At 38.9% G+C, this 17,668-nt stretch overlaps 1 protein-coding gene across 1 annotated transcript; it reads right to left on the bottom strand.

Annotated features, from left to right (window-relative positions):
* Positions 1–179: 179 nt before the first annotated feature.
* Positions 180–17,283, bottom strand: emilin2b (elastin microfibril interfacer 2b). The gene is made up of 8 exons (XM_046850777.1): positions 17,073–17,283; positions 16,517–16,639; positions 14,102–14,289; positions 12,391–13,896; positions 5,021–5,182; positions 4,850–4,897; positions 1,304–1,435; positions 180–1,227 (listed from the first exon to the last, which is right to left on the bottom strand). Exons 1-8 carry the CDS (start codon positions 17,216–17,218, stop codon positions 911–913), a joined length of 2,622 nt encoding a protein of 873 aa, XP_046706733.1. The 5' UTR covers positions 17,219–17,283; the 3' UTR covers positions 180–910.
* Positions 17,284–17,668: the final 385 nt, after the last annotated feature.

Here is a 17,668-nt window from a genome sequence, read left to right as displayed (position 1 = left end):
TCTTTAAATGAGATTAACTTTTTTTTTTCTTTTCTTTGACAATTTATTGCGTGGGTAGTTCAAATAATGGAGAAGCCCCCCAAAAAACATCTTGAAATGTATCCTTTAACTATTTTGTTTGCAACTGCTTGTTCAAGCATTGAACTTTTATAAAAACACAGACAAGACTATTTAAAAAACCCACTAGTGGCATTTATTTAAACAGGAACAAACCTATATTTTATCTGCGCATTTTTTGTGAAAAACAAGATCACATTAAACCTGGTGTACACAATATGGTGTAAAAAAAAAAAAACCAAGAAAAACATTCTGTGATCTGAGGCATTGATGAAAGAGATCAGAAAAGAAAATCCACACATCTTAAAAGCATCATTAAAAGCATGAGTTGCAATTTGCCTGGTAGCTCGAACCAATCTGGCGATTTTCCTTGAACCTCTCTTATCAACAAGGTTTTCTTTCAAACAGAACAGAATTCTGTCTAAGCCAGTTTAGTGTAAAAAACTCAGGAGATAACAGTTTTTAAAATACTCAAACCAGCTCATTTGGCACCAACCATCAAGCCACAGTTACAGTCACAAAACAGTTTTTCTTCCACACATTCTGATATTTGATATGAAAATGAACTAAAGCTCTGCATTGTGTTGCTCTCACATCATTAGCTGATTGGATAATTGCATAAATGTGCAGGTGTACAGGTGTTCCTATTAAAGTGGACATTGAGTGTAGTGGTTTGACACTAAGAATTAAAATATTTATGGACACTGACATCTAGTCTCTTTAAAATCTTTAAAAAGTGATATCTAATATCTGACCTCTACCCTGATCTTGGCAGAACTATTCGCACTGTGCATTTCTATGGCACTCCAATAATAAAAATCTGACTCGTATGATACATTCTTTTAGTTTTACGTTATCTTTTAGCCGCCAGGGGATACAGTAGAACACCACTAAATGTGGAAAAGACCTCAGTGGACGATGAAATTGCCAGAGTCCCTGATGTCTTTACAACGCCCACTTTCTGACCTTGTCTAAGGTCAAGGACGAGGCTGGCAGAGGCAGAGCCTCCACAGAGGCACCCTGTAGAGGTGTCCCCCTCTGCTCCTGCTGTCTCGAGCTTCTGGATGCTACGATTGGCCACTGAGAGCACAGCTTCCACTCGTTCTCCTTTCTGGGCCGTTATCACGACACTCAACAAGTACAGGCCATCACTTGGAACAGTGAATACACCTAAAACACAAACAGAAGTTTTTATTTGTCTATACAATAGTAATATACATATACTACACTATGTATGGGTGCACACCTGTATGTGGGTCATAGTGATTCCCATCGTTCAGCAGCACTCTGTTAAAGCGGATGATGCCGACCGCTTCAGAAAACGGTAAGAGGGACAGACCAGTCGAAAAGGACACAGGACCACTTAAAATTATAGGACCTAGTCAGAAAATGTTAGTAACACAATAGAAAAGATCATATTGGTGTCCTTTTTACACAATACCCTATTAGTAGCAGTGTAGGTACAAATATACATACAAAATAGTTATGTTTTATAGCAACCACTAAATCTATTAAAATTATCATTAGTAAACCATAAAACTAAACATTTTATGTATCAGGTTGCACATGAAACCATGTCACAATATGCTAAACTTAACATTAAATATATGTTTTATATTTGCTCAATAGGTTTGTAATGATTTCACATTGAGTCAGGGTGTATATCCGAACAATTACCTCACCGTCAACTTTTTCCAACATATCGAAATTTTGGTGTTCATTTTTCATCTGTTTTTGTGTCTGGCTTAAAGAACCTTCTGCAATCTTGTCCCTCTGGACTCTCCCTACATCGCACTATAGCAATCTTTGTTTCTCTGTGCAGGGGATGCGAATTACACTGAAAGGTATTTCGCTATGTAATCCTCTATAGTTCTGAACACATTATGTTGACTGACAATTTTTTAGCATGTTTCAGCTTTGACCATACACAGCACCAATTAAATGTACAGAAGAACATGGTATGTTTGGCTAAGTGCCATTATAATGTACTCTGCTGCACAAGAGAGATTTTTTTTTTATCACTACACTGCCTTTCCATGTATCACTCAGTTTTCAGCTTTTAACAGCATTATGATAATCATAAATAAAGACATTATGTAAAATATTTTAAAATATTTTTATGAGAACGAACTTCTAATTCTTCTTTCAGCTTCTCCCATTAGAGGTCGCCACAGCGGATCATCCGTCTCCATACCCCCTGTCCTCTACATCTCCATCTTTCACACCAACTACCTGCATGTCTTCCTTCATCACATCCATAAACCTCCTCCTTGGTCTTTCTCTTTTTCTCCTTCCTAGTGGCTCCATCCTCAGCATTCTCCTACCGATATACCCCATATCCCGCCTCTGCAAATGTCCAAACCATCTCAATCGCACCTCACCTTGTGTCCAAAACGTCCTACATGTGCTGTTCCTCTAATAAACTTGTTTGTAATCACTCGCAGTGAAAGTCTCAGCATATTTAGCTCTCCTACCTCCAGCTCCTGTCTTTCAATGCCACTGTCTCTAAACCATACAACATTGCAGGTCTCACCACAGTCCTATAAACTTTCCTTTTCACTCTTACAGATACCCTTCTATCACAAATCACTCCTGCTATCACTCTTCTCCACCCACTCCACCCTGCCTGCACTCTTTTCTTTACTTCTTTAACACACTCTCCATTACTTTGCACTGTTGACCCCAGGTACACCTGAACTCCACTGCCCTCCCTCTCATTCACACACATGTACTCTGTCTTACTCCTACTAACTTTCCTTTCCCTTTTCTCCAGCGCATACCTCCACCTCTCCAGGCTCTTCTCAACCTCCTCCCTACTCTCACCACAAATAACAATATCATCTGCAAACATCATAGTCTATGGAGACTTCTGTCTGACCTCATCCGTCAACCTGTCCATCACCATTGCAAACAGGAAAGGGCTCATAGCCCTTCACTGCTGTCACACTGTCCTCATACATGTCCTGCACCACCCTCACATACTTCTCTGCTACACCTGGCTTCCTCATACAATACCACAACTCCTCTCTCAGCACCCTGTCGTAGGCTTTCTCTAAATTTACAAACACACAATGCAATTCCTTATGTCCTTCTCTATACTTCTCCATCAACATTCTCAAAGCAAATAATGTGCCCGTGGTGCTCTTCTCTCAGCTTCCACCACTCTTTCCCATAACTTCATGGTGTGACTGATCAACTTAATTCCCCTGTAGTTACTGCAGGTCTGCACACCTCCCTTATTCTTAAAGATTGGTACCAGCACACTCCTTCTTCCATCTCCTTGTACTCCTGTCTACTTTTCTTAATACTCTGTCGATCCCAACCTTTTTCTCCTTATGCTCTCCTGCACTTCCTCATTCCACCACCACGTCTCTTTGTCTTCCTTTCACTTTTCCAGATGTCACACCAAGTACCTTTCTAGCTGTCTCTCATCACTTCTGCAGTAGTTGCCCACTCATCCAGCATCTCACCACCAAGCCCCTGTCTGACCTCTTCACTGAACCTTACACTAGTCTTACTCCTTCAGTTTCCACCATCTTACTCTTCTTTCAGTCCCCACTCTTCTCCTCCACCTACAAAACCATCCTACAGACCACCATTCGATGCTGTCTAGCTACACTGTCCCCTGCCAACACCTTACAGTCTCCAATCTCCTTCAGGTTGCATCTCCTACATAGAACATAGTCCACATGTGCAACTTCCTTCACTCTTATGCGTCACCCTATGATCCTCCTTCTTCTTAAAATAAGTGTTTACCACTGCCATTTCCATCCTCTTAGCAAAATCTACCACCATCTGCCCTTCCACATTACTTTCCTTAAGACCATACCTACTCATCACCTCTGTTTCCTTTACCAACATGCCCCAGTCTGCCCCAATCACCAATCGTTCATTCCTAGGTACACCATCTACCCCTTTATCTAACTCACTCCAGAATTTCTCTTTTCCCCTCCATCTCACAGCCCACTTGTAGAGCATAGGCACTGATGACATTTTTTTAATCACCCCTTCAACTTTCAGCTTCACGTTCATCACCCTAACAGAAACTCTCTTTACCTACACTCTTACTGTACTCTTCCCTCAGGATCACCCCTACACCATTTCTCTTTTCATCCACACCATGAAAGAACAGTTTAAACCACCTCCAATGTTTCTGGCCTTACTCCCTTTCCACTTGGTCTCCTGAACACACGACATATCTACCTTTCTCCTCTCCATCATATCAGCTACCTCTCTCCCTTTACCAGTCATAGTACCAACATTTAAAGAACCTTCCCTGCTGCCTTTGTAGACGTCTTCCTCCTCTCCTTCTTCTCTTTCTGCCAACAGTAGCCCAGTTTTCACCGGTACCCTGTTGCATAACAATACCGTGGAGGTCGTTGGTAACCCAGGCCTCAACCGATCTGGTATAAAACTCTGGTTCATAATCCACACGTTTGATTTGGCACGTTTTACACTGGATGCCCTCCCTAATGCAACCCTCCCCATTTTTCCGGGCTTGGGACCGGCACTAAGAGTGCACTGGCTTATGCAACCAGAAACTACTTTGGGGAATTAATTTTTTTTTTTTTGCTCTATATACACACAAGTATGAACATACACATTCAATAACATTTTCATATAAATATATTAATAAAAAAAAAAAAAAGAAATTCATGAAAAACACTTTTGAAGGTCAATGAAATAATACCCTATAAGTCAATTTAGCTGATGAATGTCTATATTAACTGTATTGATCTGTATGCTGCTACTAGGCCACAGGCACTTTGCAAAAACAATAAATAAAAAGTACCTGGACGTATATGAGCTGTAACAGAAACTGTGGATGATGGAGAAAAGCCTGAAGCACACACACAAAACATGTCATTAACACTGCCAAAGCACACTAAGATGCCATTAAGACAAATGGTAGTAACAAATTATGACACAAAAAACACAATAATGAAGTGTAAAAGCTACTTACGTGGAGCTATAGCAGAGCCCTTAACAGGTGTCTTCTTGTCATTGCTGCCCTGAGGGGGGCTTGATGAAAGCTTGGTTCCAGGTGGACCTGCTTCTCCAGACTCTAAAACTGAAGCAGTTTTCTCTAGGACAACACTAGATTCCTCCAAACCAGAACGAGCACCTGGAAAATTAGGAGAAAGCAAGCAGTGAAATATAATAGCAGTCATGATGAAGCTAACAGATGTTGACAGGACTAATTTCACTTTTGCCCATTTATTTCCAATAGATCCAAAGTTCCAATCACAACTTCACGCTGTTTAATGTGTGTATAGTACAGTGTTTCTACACTGTGTGTAAAAAAGGACCAGTTTGACCAGGGTTGCCAGGGTTGGGCAAAGATGCATCGAAATTTATTTTTAAATAAAATACCAAATACCTCAACTTTAAGTGTATCAAAATAAACTAGAAAATACAGCAGCTACACCATGTATCAAAATAGACTACTGTATTTTTGTATTTTAAAAATACTAAAAAAAAATACTTCTATAAGGGAACATGACATTTTTCACAAACCTTCCATTAATTGGCCTGTTTGATCTGTTCTTTCACCATTACACTGAGGTGATTAATTAAACAATGTTTGATAGAAATGGCTTTTCTCTGGCCAAGTCACATAATAAATCTGACATGTGCAACCATTTAACAGATCAAATATTCACATTCATATCCCTGTGAACTCCCAGATGAAGGTACATTTTAAAGTAACCAACAATTTAATGTTTAACAGTTTGCAAATTACTAATAATTGTATCCTGATTGTATTCTTGGTGTTTGGTAACGAAGGGCTACTTTGCATCAGCAACACTGACTCAATGACAAACAAGCCATTTATAATAAAATAACTGATGGCACCTGTATTTATAGCAATTTGTTTCTAACTAATTAATCATTTGATTGTTAATTATAAATATAAAAATTGGCTATGTGTCAGGCACATGTGTTCATTGCAATGGTATGCAAAATCATAATCCTACATCAGCTACTTCAATTATGGTACAATATTCAGCAATCAAATATTTATTAATCAATAATTGTACACCTATTTGAAAGCTGCCAGCCTGCATGTTTCTTACCTTCACCACCTTCTTCTATATGGATCATTTTTCTGTTCTGATCTCAACACGTCTGGGCAAACTACTGATTAGGCACCAATCAGAGGCCGCATTTTTATGATGTCATTATGTAGACTTCTTACAAAGTATTTTACAGCATATTAAAGCTACAAAAATACAAAACACTAAAGCGTTTTGATACAAAATATGAAGCCATTTTAATTAACCCTATCAAATACCAATTGCACAAACATTTTATATTTGATATATGTTCATAAATACTGCCCATTCTTGCCCAGTGCCCCCACAACTGGAATGTACAGTTTAGATCCTGTGACAGTTTCTATAAAAAATATATTTTACATATAATTTATATTTAAACATTTAAAGGAAACAAATCTGACATTTTTTTAGTTTCATTATAAATGTGATATATTCCATGCCATATAAAATATAAAGAAAAAATTGTCACAATCTATTTGGATCCAATTGTCTTGTAATGTAATATGTAACATGTAATATGTAAACTATTTTGTGATGGTTATTTTAATTTTTGGTAACAACTGTGCATTGGTTTACTGAAAATATCAAGGATACATACTGTATATATGGCTATTTATTTAATATGGCTTGTTTACGTACCTGTACATTTAATTAAACTGTGTGGGCATCTGGAAACTTGCACTTCAGCAAGAACTAGCATCTAGGTTTCTTAAATTCAGGTGTTTGTTGGCATATTGCTAATTCGTATTTGTACATGGGATTCTCCAGCAGTTACTTACAATATAGTATCTTTTATTTGTTTGCACATCACAGGACATTTGCCGCTTTAGACAATAATACGACCCGATCATAAAGCTACACTAAATGGACAAAGGTTTGTGGACACATAAGCATAAGATTTGTATGTGCTTTCTGAACATCCCAGTTCTTATTTGCTGTTAAAATGAATCTCCACTTCCTAGTTCAATTGAAGGAAAAATTTAATTTATGTAAATGTAATCTTAAACATTTTTGTGGTAACAGTTTGGGAAAGAACCATATATGGCTGAAAAGAAAAAGCATATGTTAATACTTTCTTATGGTCTACTGCTCTGGTTGACACCACTTTAAAAGTAATAAAGGCAAAAAATAGTTCTGGCAAACCAACATATTGTACTCCCATGTCGTCAAGCCACAAAAAGCAAATCTAAAATGCTTTTTTCTGTTTAAAAAAAAAAAATATCTAAATGATTGTGGGTATATTCGGCCCACACACGTCAGGTTGTTCTCTAACTATCCCTGAGCCAGTACTGAACACACCACGATCAACCACAGTTAGCAAATTGTGATGATGTTCACTGCTGCTTGCTTTTCAAACAACACTTACTATGATGTAAGGCTGAGCCAAACGAATGACCACATTAGGGCTTATTTATAGGTTAGTCTCGCTCTATATCTTTCCCTGGAGGCTATGAGTATGTATTTGGCATGGCTATAATGCAAAAGTTAAGAAATAGGAGAGGCTCAGACAAATTAAGTGAAAGGTTTCGAGGAGTAACTTTGCAGTTGTGCTCCTCGATGATGACAGTATTGAGCACACAGCTGGACTAAATTATTCTCCATACACCTAAACACAGATAGGGTTTAAACATTGATTAACAAAAAATAAAATAAAAAAAAAAGTTTTATATTCTTGACATTGTTTCAGACATTTTCGGGTCAAAGAAAGAAGATATTTCTTCAAAGGAAAATATCCTGTCATATAGTTTGACTGCTTAAAAGCAATATAAAGCTTGGATATATATTGTATATGTAGCACACTTCCAAGAAATGATAAACACTTCACTGGTTAGTTTTGCGGCTTACCAATTGGTCCCCACAATCTGTAGCAATGGATCAGCTGCTACTGAACGGTTGTGGTTAATGATCTTGTCTGTTTGTCACTCACATTCTCTCTCTCTCTAGTGCTTTCATTCTTTCTCTCTCTCTCTCTCTCTCATGTATATACAATGAACAGCCAAAACATTACAATCGCCTGCCTAATATTGTGTAGGTCTCACTTGTGCCACCAAAATAGTTCTGATCCAATGAGGACATGACTCCACAAAACATTTATTGGGCACCAAAATGAGCAGCAAAAATGTTCTTTAAATAGTGAGGTGAAGCCTCCATAGTTCAGATTGTTTGTCTGGCACTTCCCACAGATACTCAGATTGAAATCTGGGGAATTTGAAAGGCAGATTCAACACCTTGAACACTTTTTAGTATTCCTCAAACTATTCTTGAACAATTTTTGCAGAAAGCATAGCTGAAAGAGACCAGTGCCATTATGAAATACTGTTGCCATGAACTGGTGCAGTGTATGACACCTGATTCAATGTTTAAGTAGGTGGTATCCATTTAAGTAGCATCCATATCAATGTTAGGTTCCAAGGTTTTCCTTGGAACATTGGCCATTGCATTGGCCATTTTTTACACCGTAGTTTATCCTGGTGTCATTTCTGCAGGTAAAAGACTTGCATGCAGTCAGCTGCCCACATGAGGTAAACCAAAATGTGATTAGGCCATCCCACCTTCATGTATTTCTCCAAGGTGCAGATCTGATATTCATATGGCAATTTTAAGTCTCTGTGTTATGGACAGGACCCAGCATTGGCACTTCAGTGGGATCAGACCAGCCCGGTCAGCCTTCACTCGCCATGCGCATAAAACAAGTCGTGGTCGCCCATGACCCTGTTACCAGTTAACGGGTTGCCCTTCTTTGGACCACCTTTGGTAAGACCTAACCACTGCATACCAGGAAAACCCCACAAAACTTGACTCTCTCGCTCACACACACACAGCTTTTGGAAAATGGATTTTCGTTGTCCTGCAAGGTTTATATCTAAGCCTCATGTAAAAACCATCTGCTCCTGCAAATTTCTAGTCCCTCTACTTTGAACAAAAGAAGCATCTGTTTTGATACTGCAGTGGGATGTAAGAAGAAACACACAACTTCTCTACCTTTCCATCACCATACCATCAGTTTTCATCACTGACTTGTTTAACACGTCATGTCATCGGGTCACTAACCATCTTAAACCTTGAGGTCATTTAGCTCTTCAAAAAAGCCACCTTACATCCTTACAACCATAGACATGCAGTGTGTATGAAATCACACCAGTATTTCAACCCCAATTCCCAAAAATGCAAAATATAAATAACTGGATGCGATGATGATTGGTACAAATCCCAAACTCGTATCCTAATCACAATAGAACATAGAAATCATAGCAAATGTTTAAACTGAGGAAATTTTGAGGAAAAGTGATTTCAAGTTTTATGACTGCAACACGTCTCAGAAATGTTGGGATAGGGCCACTATGTAGCATCCCTTCTTCTTTTAACAGCAGTCCATATATAGGGAACTGAAGAGACCAGTTGTTTAAGTTTTGGAAAAGGAATGTTGGTTGTATTTTTCACGATGTGCCAAATGTTTTCAAATGGTGAAATGTCTAAACTGCAGGCAGGCCAGTTCAGCACCCAGACTCTACCATTAGAAAGCAGTGCAGCTGTAATAGATGCAGTATGGGATTTAGCAATGTCTTTCTGTAATATGCAATAGCCCACCCCCCGTCATCTGGATGCATGTTTCTTTAAAAGCTGTACAGACCTTTCAGCATTGATGGTATGGGGCTGCATTCGTGTTTATGGAATGGGCAGCTTCAACACCTGGAAAAGCACTATCAGAAATGCAGGCTTTTGAACTGAGAGCTGATAAGACAGATGATCACTCTTCTCTTTAGTTTAGAGGAAGCAGCATCCATGGTTTCCAAAAATGGAATTTGAAATTTCAATTCATCAGACCGAAGAAGTTTTCCCCTTAGCCCCAGTACATTTTACCTTTGGCCTAGAGAAGACATTGCCATTTTTTGATCATGTTCACATGTAGCTTCTTCCATGCATGATAAATTTTACCCTGCATTTGTGGACGGCCTGATGAACTGTTCACAGTCTTTGGTGTTTGAACCCATGCAGTGATTTCCATTACCAAATCATGCTTGATTAAAAGCATGAGGGCCTGAAGATGACAAGCATCCAATATTGATATTCACTTGTCCCTTTTATGCACAGATTCTACAATTTTTTACATTTTTATGTACTTTATATGAGATCTACTAATGAGATATTTAAAGTCTTCGCAACTTAATGTCGAGAAACATTATTTTGAAATTGCTCCACAAATTAACGACTAATTGAAGATTTTTTTATAATGTTACTGAACTGTTGCCAATTTTAGTATAATCTTTAGTAACCCTTAGTTTTCAGTCTTTTGTTGCCCAGTCCTAACTTATTTGAGAGATGTCCAAATTCAAAATGACATTAATATTCCTTACAATTTGACATTTTCTTAGTTTAAACATTTGATGTTTTCTTTGTTCCACTATGAACAAAATGAGATTTGCAAATCATTGCATTCTGGTTTTTTTTTTTTACATTTTATCCAATTATTTTGGAACTGGGGTTGTAAGCTTTTCAAATAGATATTCATATTTTGAACAGAGAGGTCTAGATTTTAAACAAGGAGTTATTGTGAAACTCTTTGTCTTACTCACATGCTTATTATCAGGGCAAAGCTGATAGCTTTTCTTGAAAATGAAGTCTGGTAATCAGGTGACTCCAGTACTTCAGATAAAATGTCTATATATAAATATTCAACTGAGAGTGGACAAAGCAGACAGCACAAAGAAACAACAGCAGCCATAGTTCAAAGGTCAGGAAGGATCTTGGCGAGAACCTCAACCTCAGTACCTCAAAAACTTTCAACTGACTTCAGAGCAAATAAAGTGCGCACTCAAACTAGCAAGTGGCTCTCATTTAGCAATTTTAAGTTATGCACAAGATGTAATCCACAAAACAGAAAATAAAAAATGATAAATAAAAAAAGTGAGTGCGACCAATTCATTTGTAACACAGCCCACTAAAACAAAGCTCTAAATGGTTCGTTTACACTCTTAGTGTTTACTAACTGTGGGGTTATAAAACTTATACAGGGTGCAATAGCAACGTGTTCTTAAACAATCATTACAGTCCAAACCTAATTTATACTCGCTATTAAATTTGGTTAAATAAAAGCGGGGGAAGTGTAACTAAGAGTGAAGTAATTATCTTAAAATGAGAACACCACCACAAATGACCCCCAATTCTTCAAATGCTGGAATACTGCCAAGACATCACTGGCTTTTTATGGTTTTAAATGCCCATTGGCTAATCTTTACTGTTTTTATAATCCAGGTCAAATGAGAAGCAGATTTTTTTCCCCTCTCGCTCACATTCTCAAGCTCTCTTTCACAAAATAGAGCTCATGTTTGGCTCAGCTCTGGGCTACATCTTGTTAAAAGCAGGCGACATGTGTCCAATCAGAGTACACAGAAAACTATCTACCTACTTTATAAGCACACATGCACTCCCATTTATTCCAACATATTTCCTAGGCACTTCGAATAACTGTAGCTAAAAAGCTAAATGTCCTTATAAAATATTTGGGCCTCACGAAGGGTTAAATACATTTTCACAAACACATTAGAGGCACACAAAAACCCAAGTAAAATAATTTTCCAAGTAGTAACCTTTAGGGGGGGATTCCTAAACATTATCTAAGCGTTACTTCCAGGTGGTGCACAGCTGCTGTTCAGGGTCTCAACTAAATAGTGAAAGTTATACAGTCTGAATGAATGTCATTATAATTTACGGACACATTTAAAATACCGACATTGTACAAGTAGATTATACATTGCAATATCAAAGCTATTAGCGACTGTTCCAATTAATTGGATACATTAATGTGCTGGTTGTCATATTCTTTTTTTCTGCAATAAACAGCTTATTTAATGTTCAGCTTACAGAAAATTATATATAAATAAACATTTGTTGAAATAAAGAAAGAGTATCGGGGGGATTGAGGGTCAGTGCTTTGTAGTGGTCAATAAGTTTCCCAATACAGGACAGCAGGATTTTAACTGATACCAATGACTAGTCTTGTAGATCCAGAACATTAAGAGTATCTAGAAATGGTTAAAAAATGAAATAAAAGCATGACATGTCATTTGTTAAAATTTAACATTTGGAAAACTGTTTTGGTATAACAGGAATAAAGAAAACGTATGGAATGCTGTTATAGGAACATTTCCATCATTTCCAGTGAGCCACATCATACAACACCATCATTGCCTGTTTCTTGTTTGTTTCACTGTTGTGTTTCATCCCCCTTTTGTTCGGTCAACTTCCCCATACTTGTTACTTATTTGATACATACCTGTGTACTGCGGCATGTTGGTGGTTCCATGCTGCGTGCCCACTGTGGTGTGTGTATGTTCTCTTAGTGTGTTGATGTCTGTAGAGTGAGTGAGGACAGTACTATTGAGCTTTCGGACACAATTCCACAGGCCATTGACATGTTTGTTGAGTCCATCTTTAATTCTCTTAAGACTGTCTGACATTGGCTCCAGTCTACCGCAGACCCTTTCAACAGTGGCCACCCGTCCATCCATTCCAGACAACATCTCTTCCACTTTATTGGCTGATTCTTGATTCTTCCCACATGCTTCCTCCAGTTCACTAAGTTTGTTATACAGACCGGCCATATGACTTTGGCTTATGGACTCATTAAAAACTTGGACCGAGCTCTCCAATTGCGTAACATGCTGCATAAGGGAGCTCACCTCTCCCCTCATACTCTGCATTTGATATTCCATCTCTAATATATTTTGGCCATCAGTTGGCATGGTGTGCAACTGCATGTCGCCAAAGACCTGTACAGCTGCGCTGATCTTGCTCTCCAGAGTTACGTTTAGTGCCGCTTGTTCTTTTGTTATCTCACTTCTCAACTTCTCCTCAAGTTTGAGGCAATGCTTTTCTGCACTCTTTTCTGCTATGTTAAACCTTGTGTTCAGTGCCTCCTCTAAAGCCTTCTGTTTCGTGTTTGTCACATTTATAGCACTTGCTAAGCTCTGATAGACATTCTTCAAGCTCTGGATCTCATCTTGAAACTGTGCCACCTCCAATCCACTGGAAGTGCTGTTTGAAACGAGGTGCCTGAGGTCTTGAATGTCCTGGCGCAGTTCGGCCTCTTTAGATTCAAGGAGCTCAGTAAGACTTAGGTAGGAATTCTCCTGCTCCTCACACTGCTCTTTGACTGATTCCACTTTGTAATAACAAGAGTTTTTCAAATCAGCCATTTTAATATCCATTCCCTCTAGCAGCTCATTACGAAGAGCTTGAAGTTTTTCATCAATGTAAGACTGGCATGAGCACTCAGTGGACAAGGTCGAGGAAGGGATTGGAACCGGGGTACCACTGGCTGCACCTTTCAACTGGTTCATCTGGTCTTCAATCTGCTGGAGCTTAGCCTCCAGGCCCTGAATGGTGTGGGTGTTGGTGCTAATTGCATTTGAAAGTTGGGTGACCTGGTTCTGAAGCTCATTAGGAACTGAAGGAATTGTAAGGTCTGGGGGCAGAACAATGCTCTCAGTGACTCCAGCCAGTGCATCCTGTGGCTGCCGCAGATGGCCAAGTAGGTTCAGGATGATCCTACTTGCATCTTCTTGGAGATCTATACGCAAGTTAGCATTGGCAGTAGTCATGGCAGACTGCATGTCAAAAACTGTTTGAGAAAGTCGCTGTACTTCTTTTTCTAAATCTTGAACTCGATGACTATCATGTTGACCCCAAAGATTTCCCGACTGTCCACCTTCAGTCCATGGGTGCCTGGTTTGTCCACTTTGCCCAGGTTGTGTCATAGAATGAGAACCAGGGGAAACATCTAACCCAAATGGGGAAACAGAATTTGCATTTTATTTCTAAATAAATGTATGCTTAAAACATCATCATGAATAAAACCACAAAACCTTTACATACTCATGCATTGTAACAAAAACAATTAACAAAAGTCTTCAGATCTCCTACATGTCCTACTTTCTCTGACCTTTATAAAATTTCTCAAACTTCTATAGCAGCACAAGTCCTACCAAGTACATTCTGTTGCGGTTTGTGGACTGGTAGCAAATCTGGCCGTGGTTCCTGGAGAACTTGAGGTGGCAGCACATCTTTGGACTCCATGCATTCATAACCACGGTAACCTGGGCAACACCTCCACTCCAGTTCAGTTACCTGCTTGTAGCCAACTTTGTACACTGGTCTTGTTATAATGCGGTATCTAAATACACAAATGGGAAACTATCAATTAAAGACAGACATCAAAATATGAATGTTTACGACAGTACATATTCCAGTTAAAGTTAGCATGTCACCTGTAAATTCTAATATTCTAATATCCCATGGAGGATAATTCTGGGGTTTTTGGTCTTTGGGGAAATACAAATTGCACCTGATCTAGTATGGATGATCGCTTGGTCAGCATAGGCAGTCGTAAGCCCTTATACATACCAAACGTTTTTAAAAAGAAACAGTGCATGACAGCAATACATAGCCCGTAATTCATTCTGATTTAATTCAAGTCTAAAGCACATCTGGAGAAGCTTGCAAAGCAGGGGGTAGTGATGTGTGTGTTTGAGAGAGAGAGCATGAGCTCACACACAGCACATGCAAAACAAATGCCAGAAGTCAACCATAAACTCACAGAGGACAAGTCATTCTGGATGCCTTACATAAGTGCTTCCTATAATTTTCCACCTCCGGGATCATTTAACCAATCAGTTTTGACTTTGAACACCACCCAGAAAAATGTATATAAGCGCTAAAAATTCAAGTAAATTAATTTGACATTAAATAGGGAGAGATCATTGTCGTTTGACAAGTAACCAATAACTAGTTCTCATGCATTGACGTTGTAAGCTGGGTGTAATCCTTTACATAATTCCTAATGTAAAGTTTTTTCCTCCCAAGTGTACTGACGTTCAAATTTCTCCTTTTTTCAATCCAGTATTGCTGCAACAATCCCTGGCAGATCCCATGACTTCAGTGTACAATTGGCTGCTTTAGCTGAGGCTCTACAGTGTCCTTTTAATGTTATCGTAAATAAGCTTCTAGAAGACATGAGCAACTGCTTCTTGAGAAGTAATCAATATGGCTGACGCGGCTGTACCGTGCTGCCTATACTTAAACTAATGTCTTGGTGATCTACGGTGACCTCAACTTCAGTCATTTCCTGCAATGAAAATGATGGAATCTGTAACGTGTTGCACATATACATGTACTGGGTGAAAAGACATTTTCCGTCTTTTGTCAAACAGCATGTGGTAGCAAGTGTGTGCGTGTGTTTGGAGATGGAGAGGAAAAAGTGTGTTATAATTTGATTACTTAACTTTGCACAATATTTCTGCTTACCCCAAATGTAATCAATCAATGTAGTAGTATGCCCAAGACGTGCACAAGGCTAATGTAGTTAAAAAGGAATAAGTCGAGTCTACTAAAAAATAAAAATAATTATTTAAAGTCCTAGTGCAATTCTGAGGTAATATGATTCAAACTTGATAGCAATATGGTCCAGGCTCTTCAGATGGTGTTTAGGGACCCCCTCCCCCCAGGGGTCCAGTTGTTGTTTTTACCCCCCTTTTTTTCCCTGACAGATTTTTCCAAGTTTCTGTTCCAAACTTTCAGCAGCAAAGTCAAAACAGTAGTGTTTTATGCCATTTTTCTAAATACAAATAATAAAATAATCTTCCTGCACATCTTGTTATGTTTGTGTGTGAAGTCCAAAAAGCTCTCTGAAAGCTTTATTAGTCAGAAGGGCAAACAACAGACATTTTCTATACATTCTTTGAAATTTCAAACAGCTGCCATTGCGTAAAGGCTCTGAGGTACAGAAGGCAGTGGAGAAAACTTTAGAAATGCGGTACCATATTGGAATAAAAACTTGTGTGAACTAACAGCTCACATCAATTGAAGCACAGCGATTTGACTTTTGCAGTCTAACAACTTGGACGCAAATAGATGAAAGCAAGCGGCAAGTGGAATTTATTGTTAATTTGATTTCTTGTCATCCTGTTCCTTTACTGATTCATGTAATTGTTCATGCTAGTACGAAATCGGTTTTGCTCCGTCTACTATGAAGTATAGACGACTTCTCCTGTGGGAGGTGGTAGCTCAGGGGTGAATTCTCTGGTTTACTGATCGGAATTTTGGATGTTCAAGCCCCGTAAATGGTGGCCACTCTCGGGCCCCTTGAGCAAGGCCCTTAACGCTCTGTGCTCCAGTGGCACTGTAACACGGCAGACCTTGAGCTCTGACCCCAGCATCCTAACATCACTGTGCTGTAAAGTACAATTGACAAATACAAAGCATCTTTCTTTCTTTCCTTCCTTTCTGTTGCCCGACTTCACAGTAAAGTCGGAGCCAGCATGAATCTCTGGCCTTTTCATTACTTGAGAACCCAGGTGAGCGATAAAAGTGTGTACCTACGCATATGTTCTAGGTGAACTTACATTCCAGTTTGAGTACAGTGGGGCTGATGTTCAGGACAGGGTGCACTGTCGGACTCCACACTTTCGGTCACTTCACGCACAGCGCACGTCACATTCTTGTGCACTACGAAGGCACACCAGTTTCTGTCAAATACAAACAAAAAATAATGCAAAAATAATGATTGAATAACTATGAGCATTTAGCTCTCTTATGCAAATGCTCCTCAAATTAAGATGAATATATGATGTGCTCATTCAAATTGTGGATATGAACCAAACACATGGATTAATAGGAAATATAGAAGAAAAACACCACTCTCATAAACTTGACAAACTTTCATCATTAAGGTTACTATAGGATCAGGTCGTCAAAATATTTCGTTCCTTAGGAACACATAATTTAGACATTATTTCAACAAGGTATAAAAAGACAGAGTAAAGGAACAGATGATGCACCCAACCAGTCGCGTAAAGTAAAAAGCAAAGTTGATAAATAGTTAGGAAAAAGGAGAAACACGTGTTCTAAGGGTCAACATCTGGCTAAAACCTTTCTGCACTCTGAAGAAAAGACACTCACTTGTTGCGTTGTTTCGGGATCGAGGCGGAATACGGAGCGCCTTGGAATAAACTGTATCTGGAAGGAGTCGCGCAGGTTACCGAGAAAGTCAGCAGAAGAAGAAGCGCTGCAGGCGGTGACCAGAAGTAAAAGCACCCACGCTTCATCTTCAAACAGCTTCAAGATCCAGTATGAAAGAAAAGTCCACGTTGCTGGTGGTGTGTGAGGCTGACTGCTGTTCTGAGCGCGCGCGCCAGTGAGTGAGTTGTACAGATGTTAGCCCCCGACACACCACCCCCTTCTTCTATATAAACACAAGCCATGATTCAGACCTGTTCACATGATCTCAAGGTTTCCCAGTAAAAACTCCCATCAACTGACCTGTGCAGTTTTCACAAAAAGCCAACATTTCGTTAATTAGATTCTTCAAATCTACCCACCGTAGATAAATTTCCATGTGCGCATGCGCGAGAACAAGACCAACCTTTAAATGTCAACCACTGCATAATAAACTCTGAAAATCTACCAAAGTGACTTAGAAATTCTTCATTTATTTTTCTCGATTACAAAAAAAAAAAAAATAGAATAAGTGCTTGTACTTTGATCTAGGAATGAAT

Source organism: Silurus meridionalis, chromosome 6 (assembly GCF_014805685.1).
Source record: "Silurus meridionalis isolate SWU-2019-XX chromosome 6, ASM1480568v1, whole genome shotgun sequence".
NCBI classification, from domain to species: Eukaryota; Metazoa; Chordata; class Actinopteri; order Siluriformes; family Siluridae; genus Silurus; species Silurus meridionalis.
Note: the sequence above shows the minus strand (reverse complement) of the source record. Positions and strands in the feature narration are given on the sequence as shown.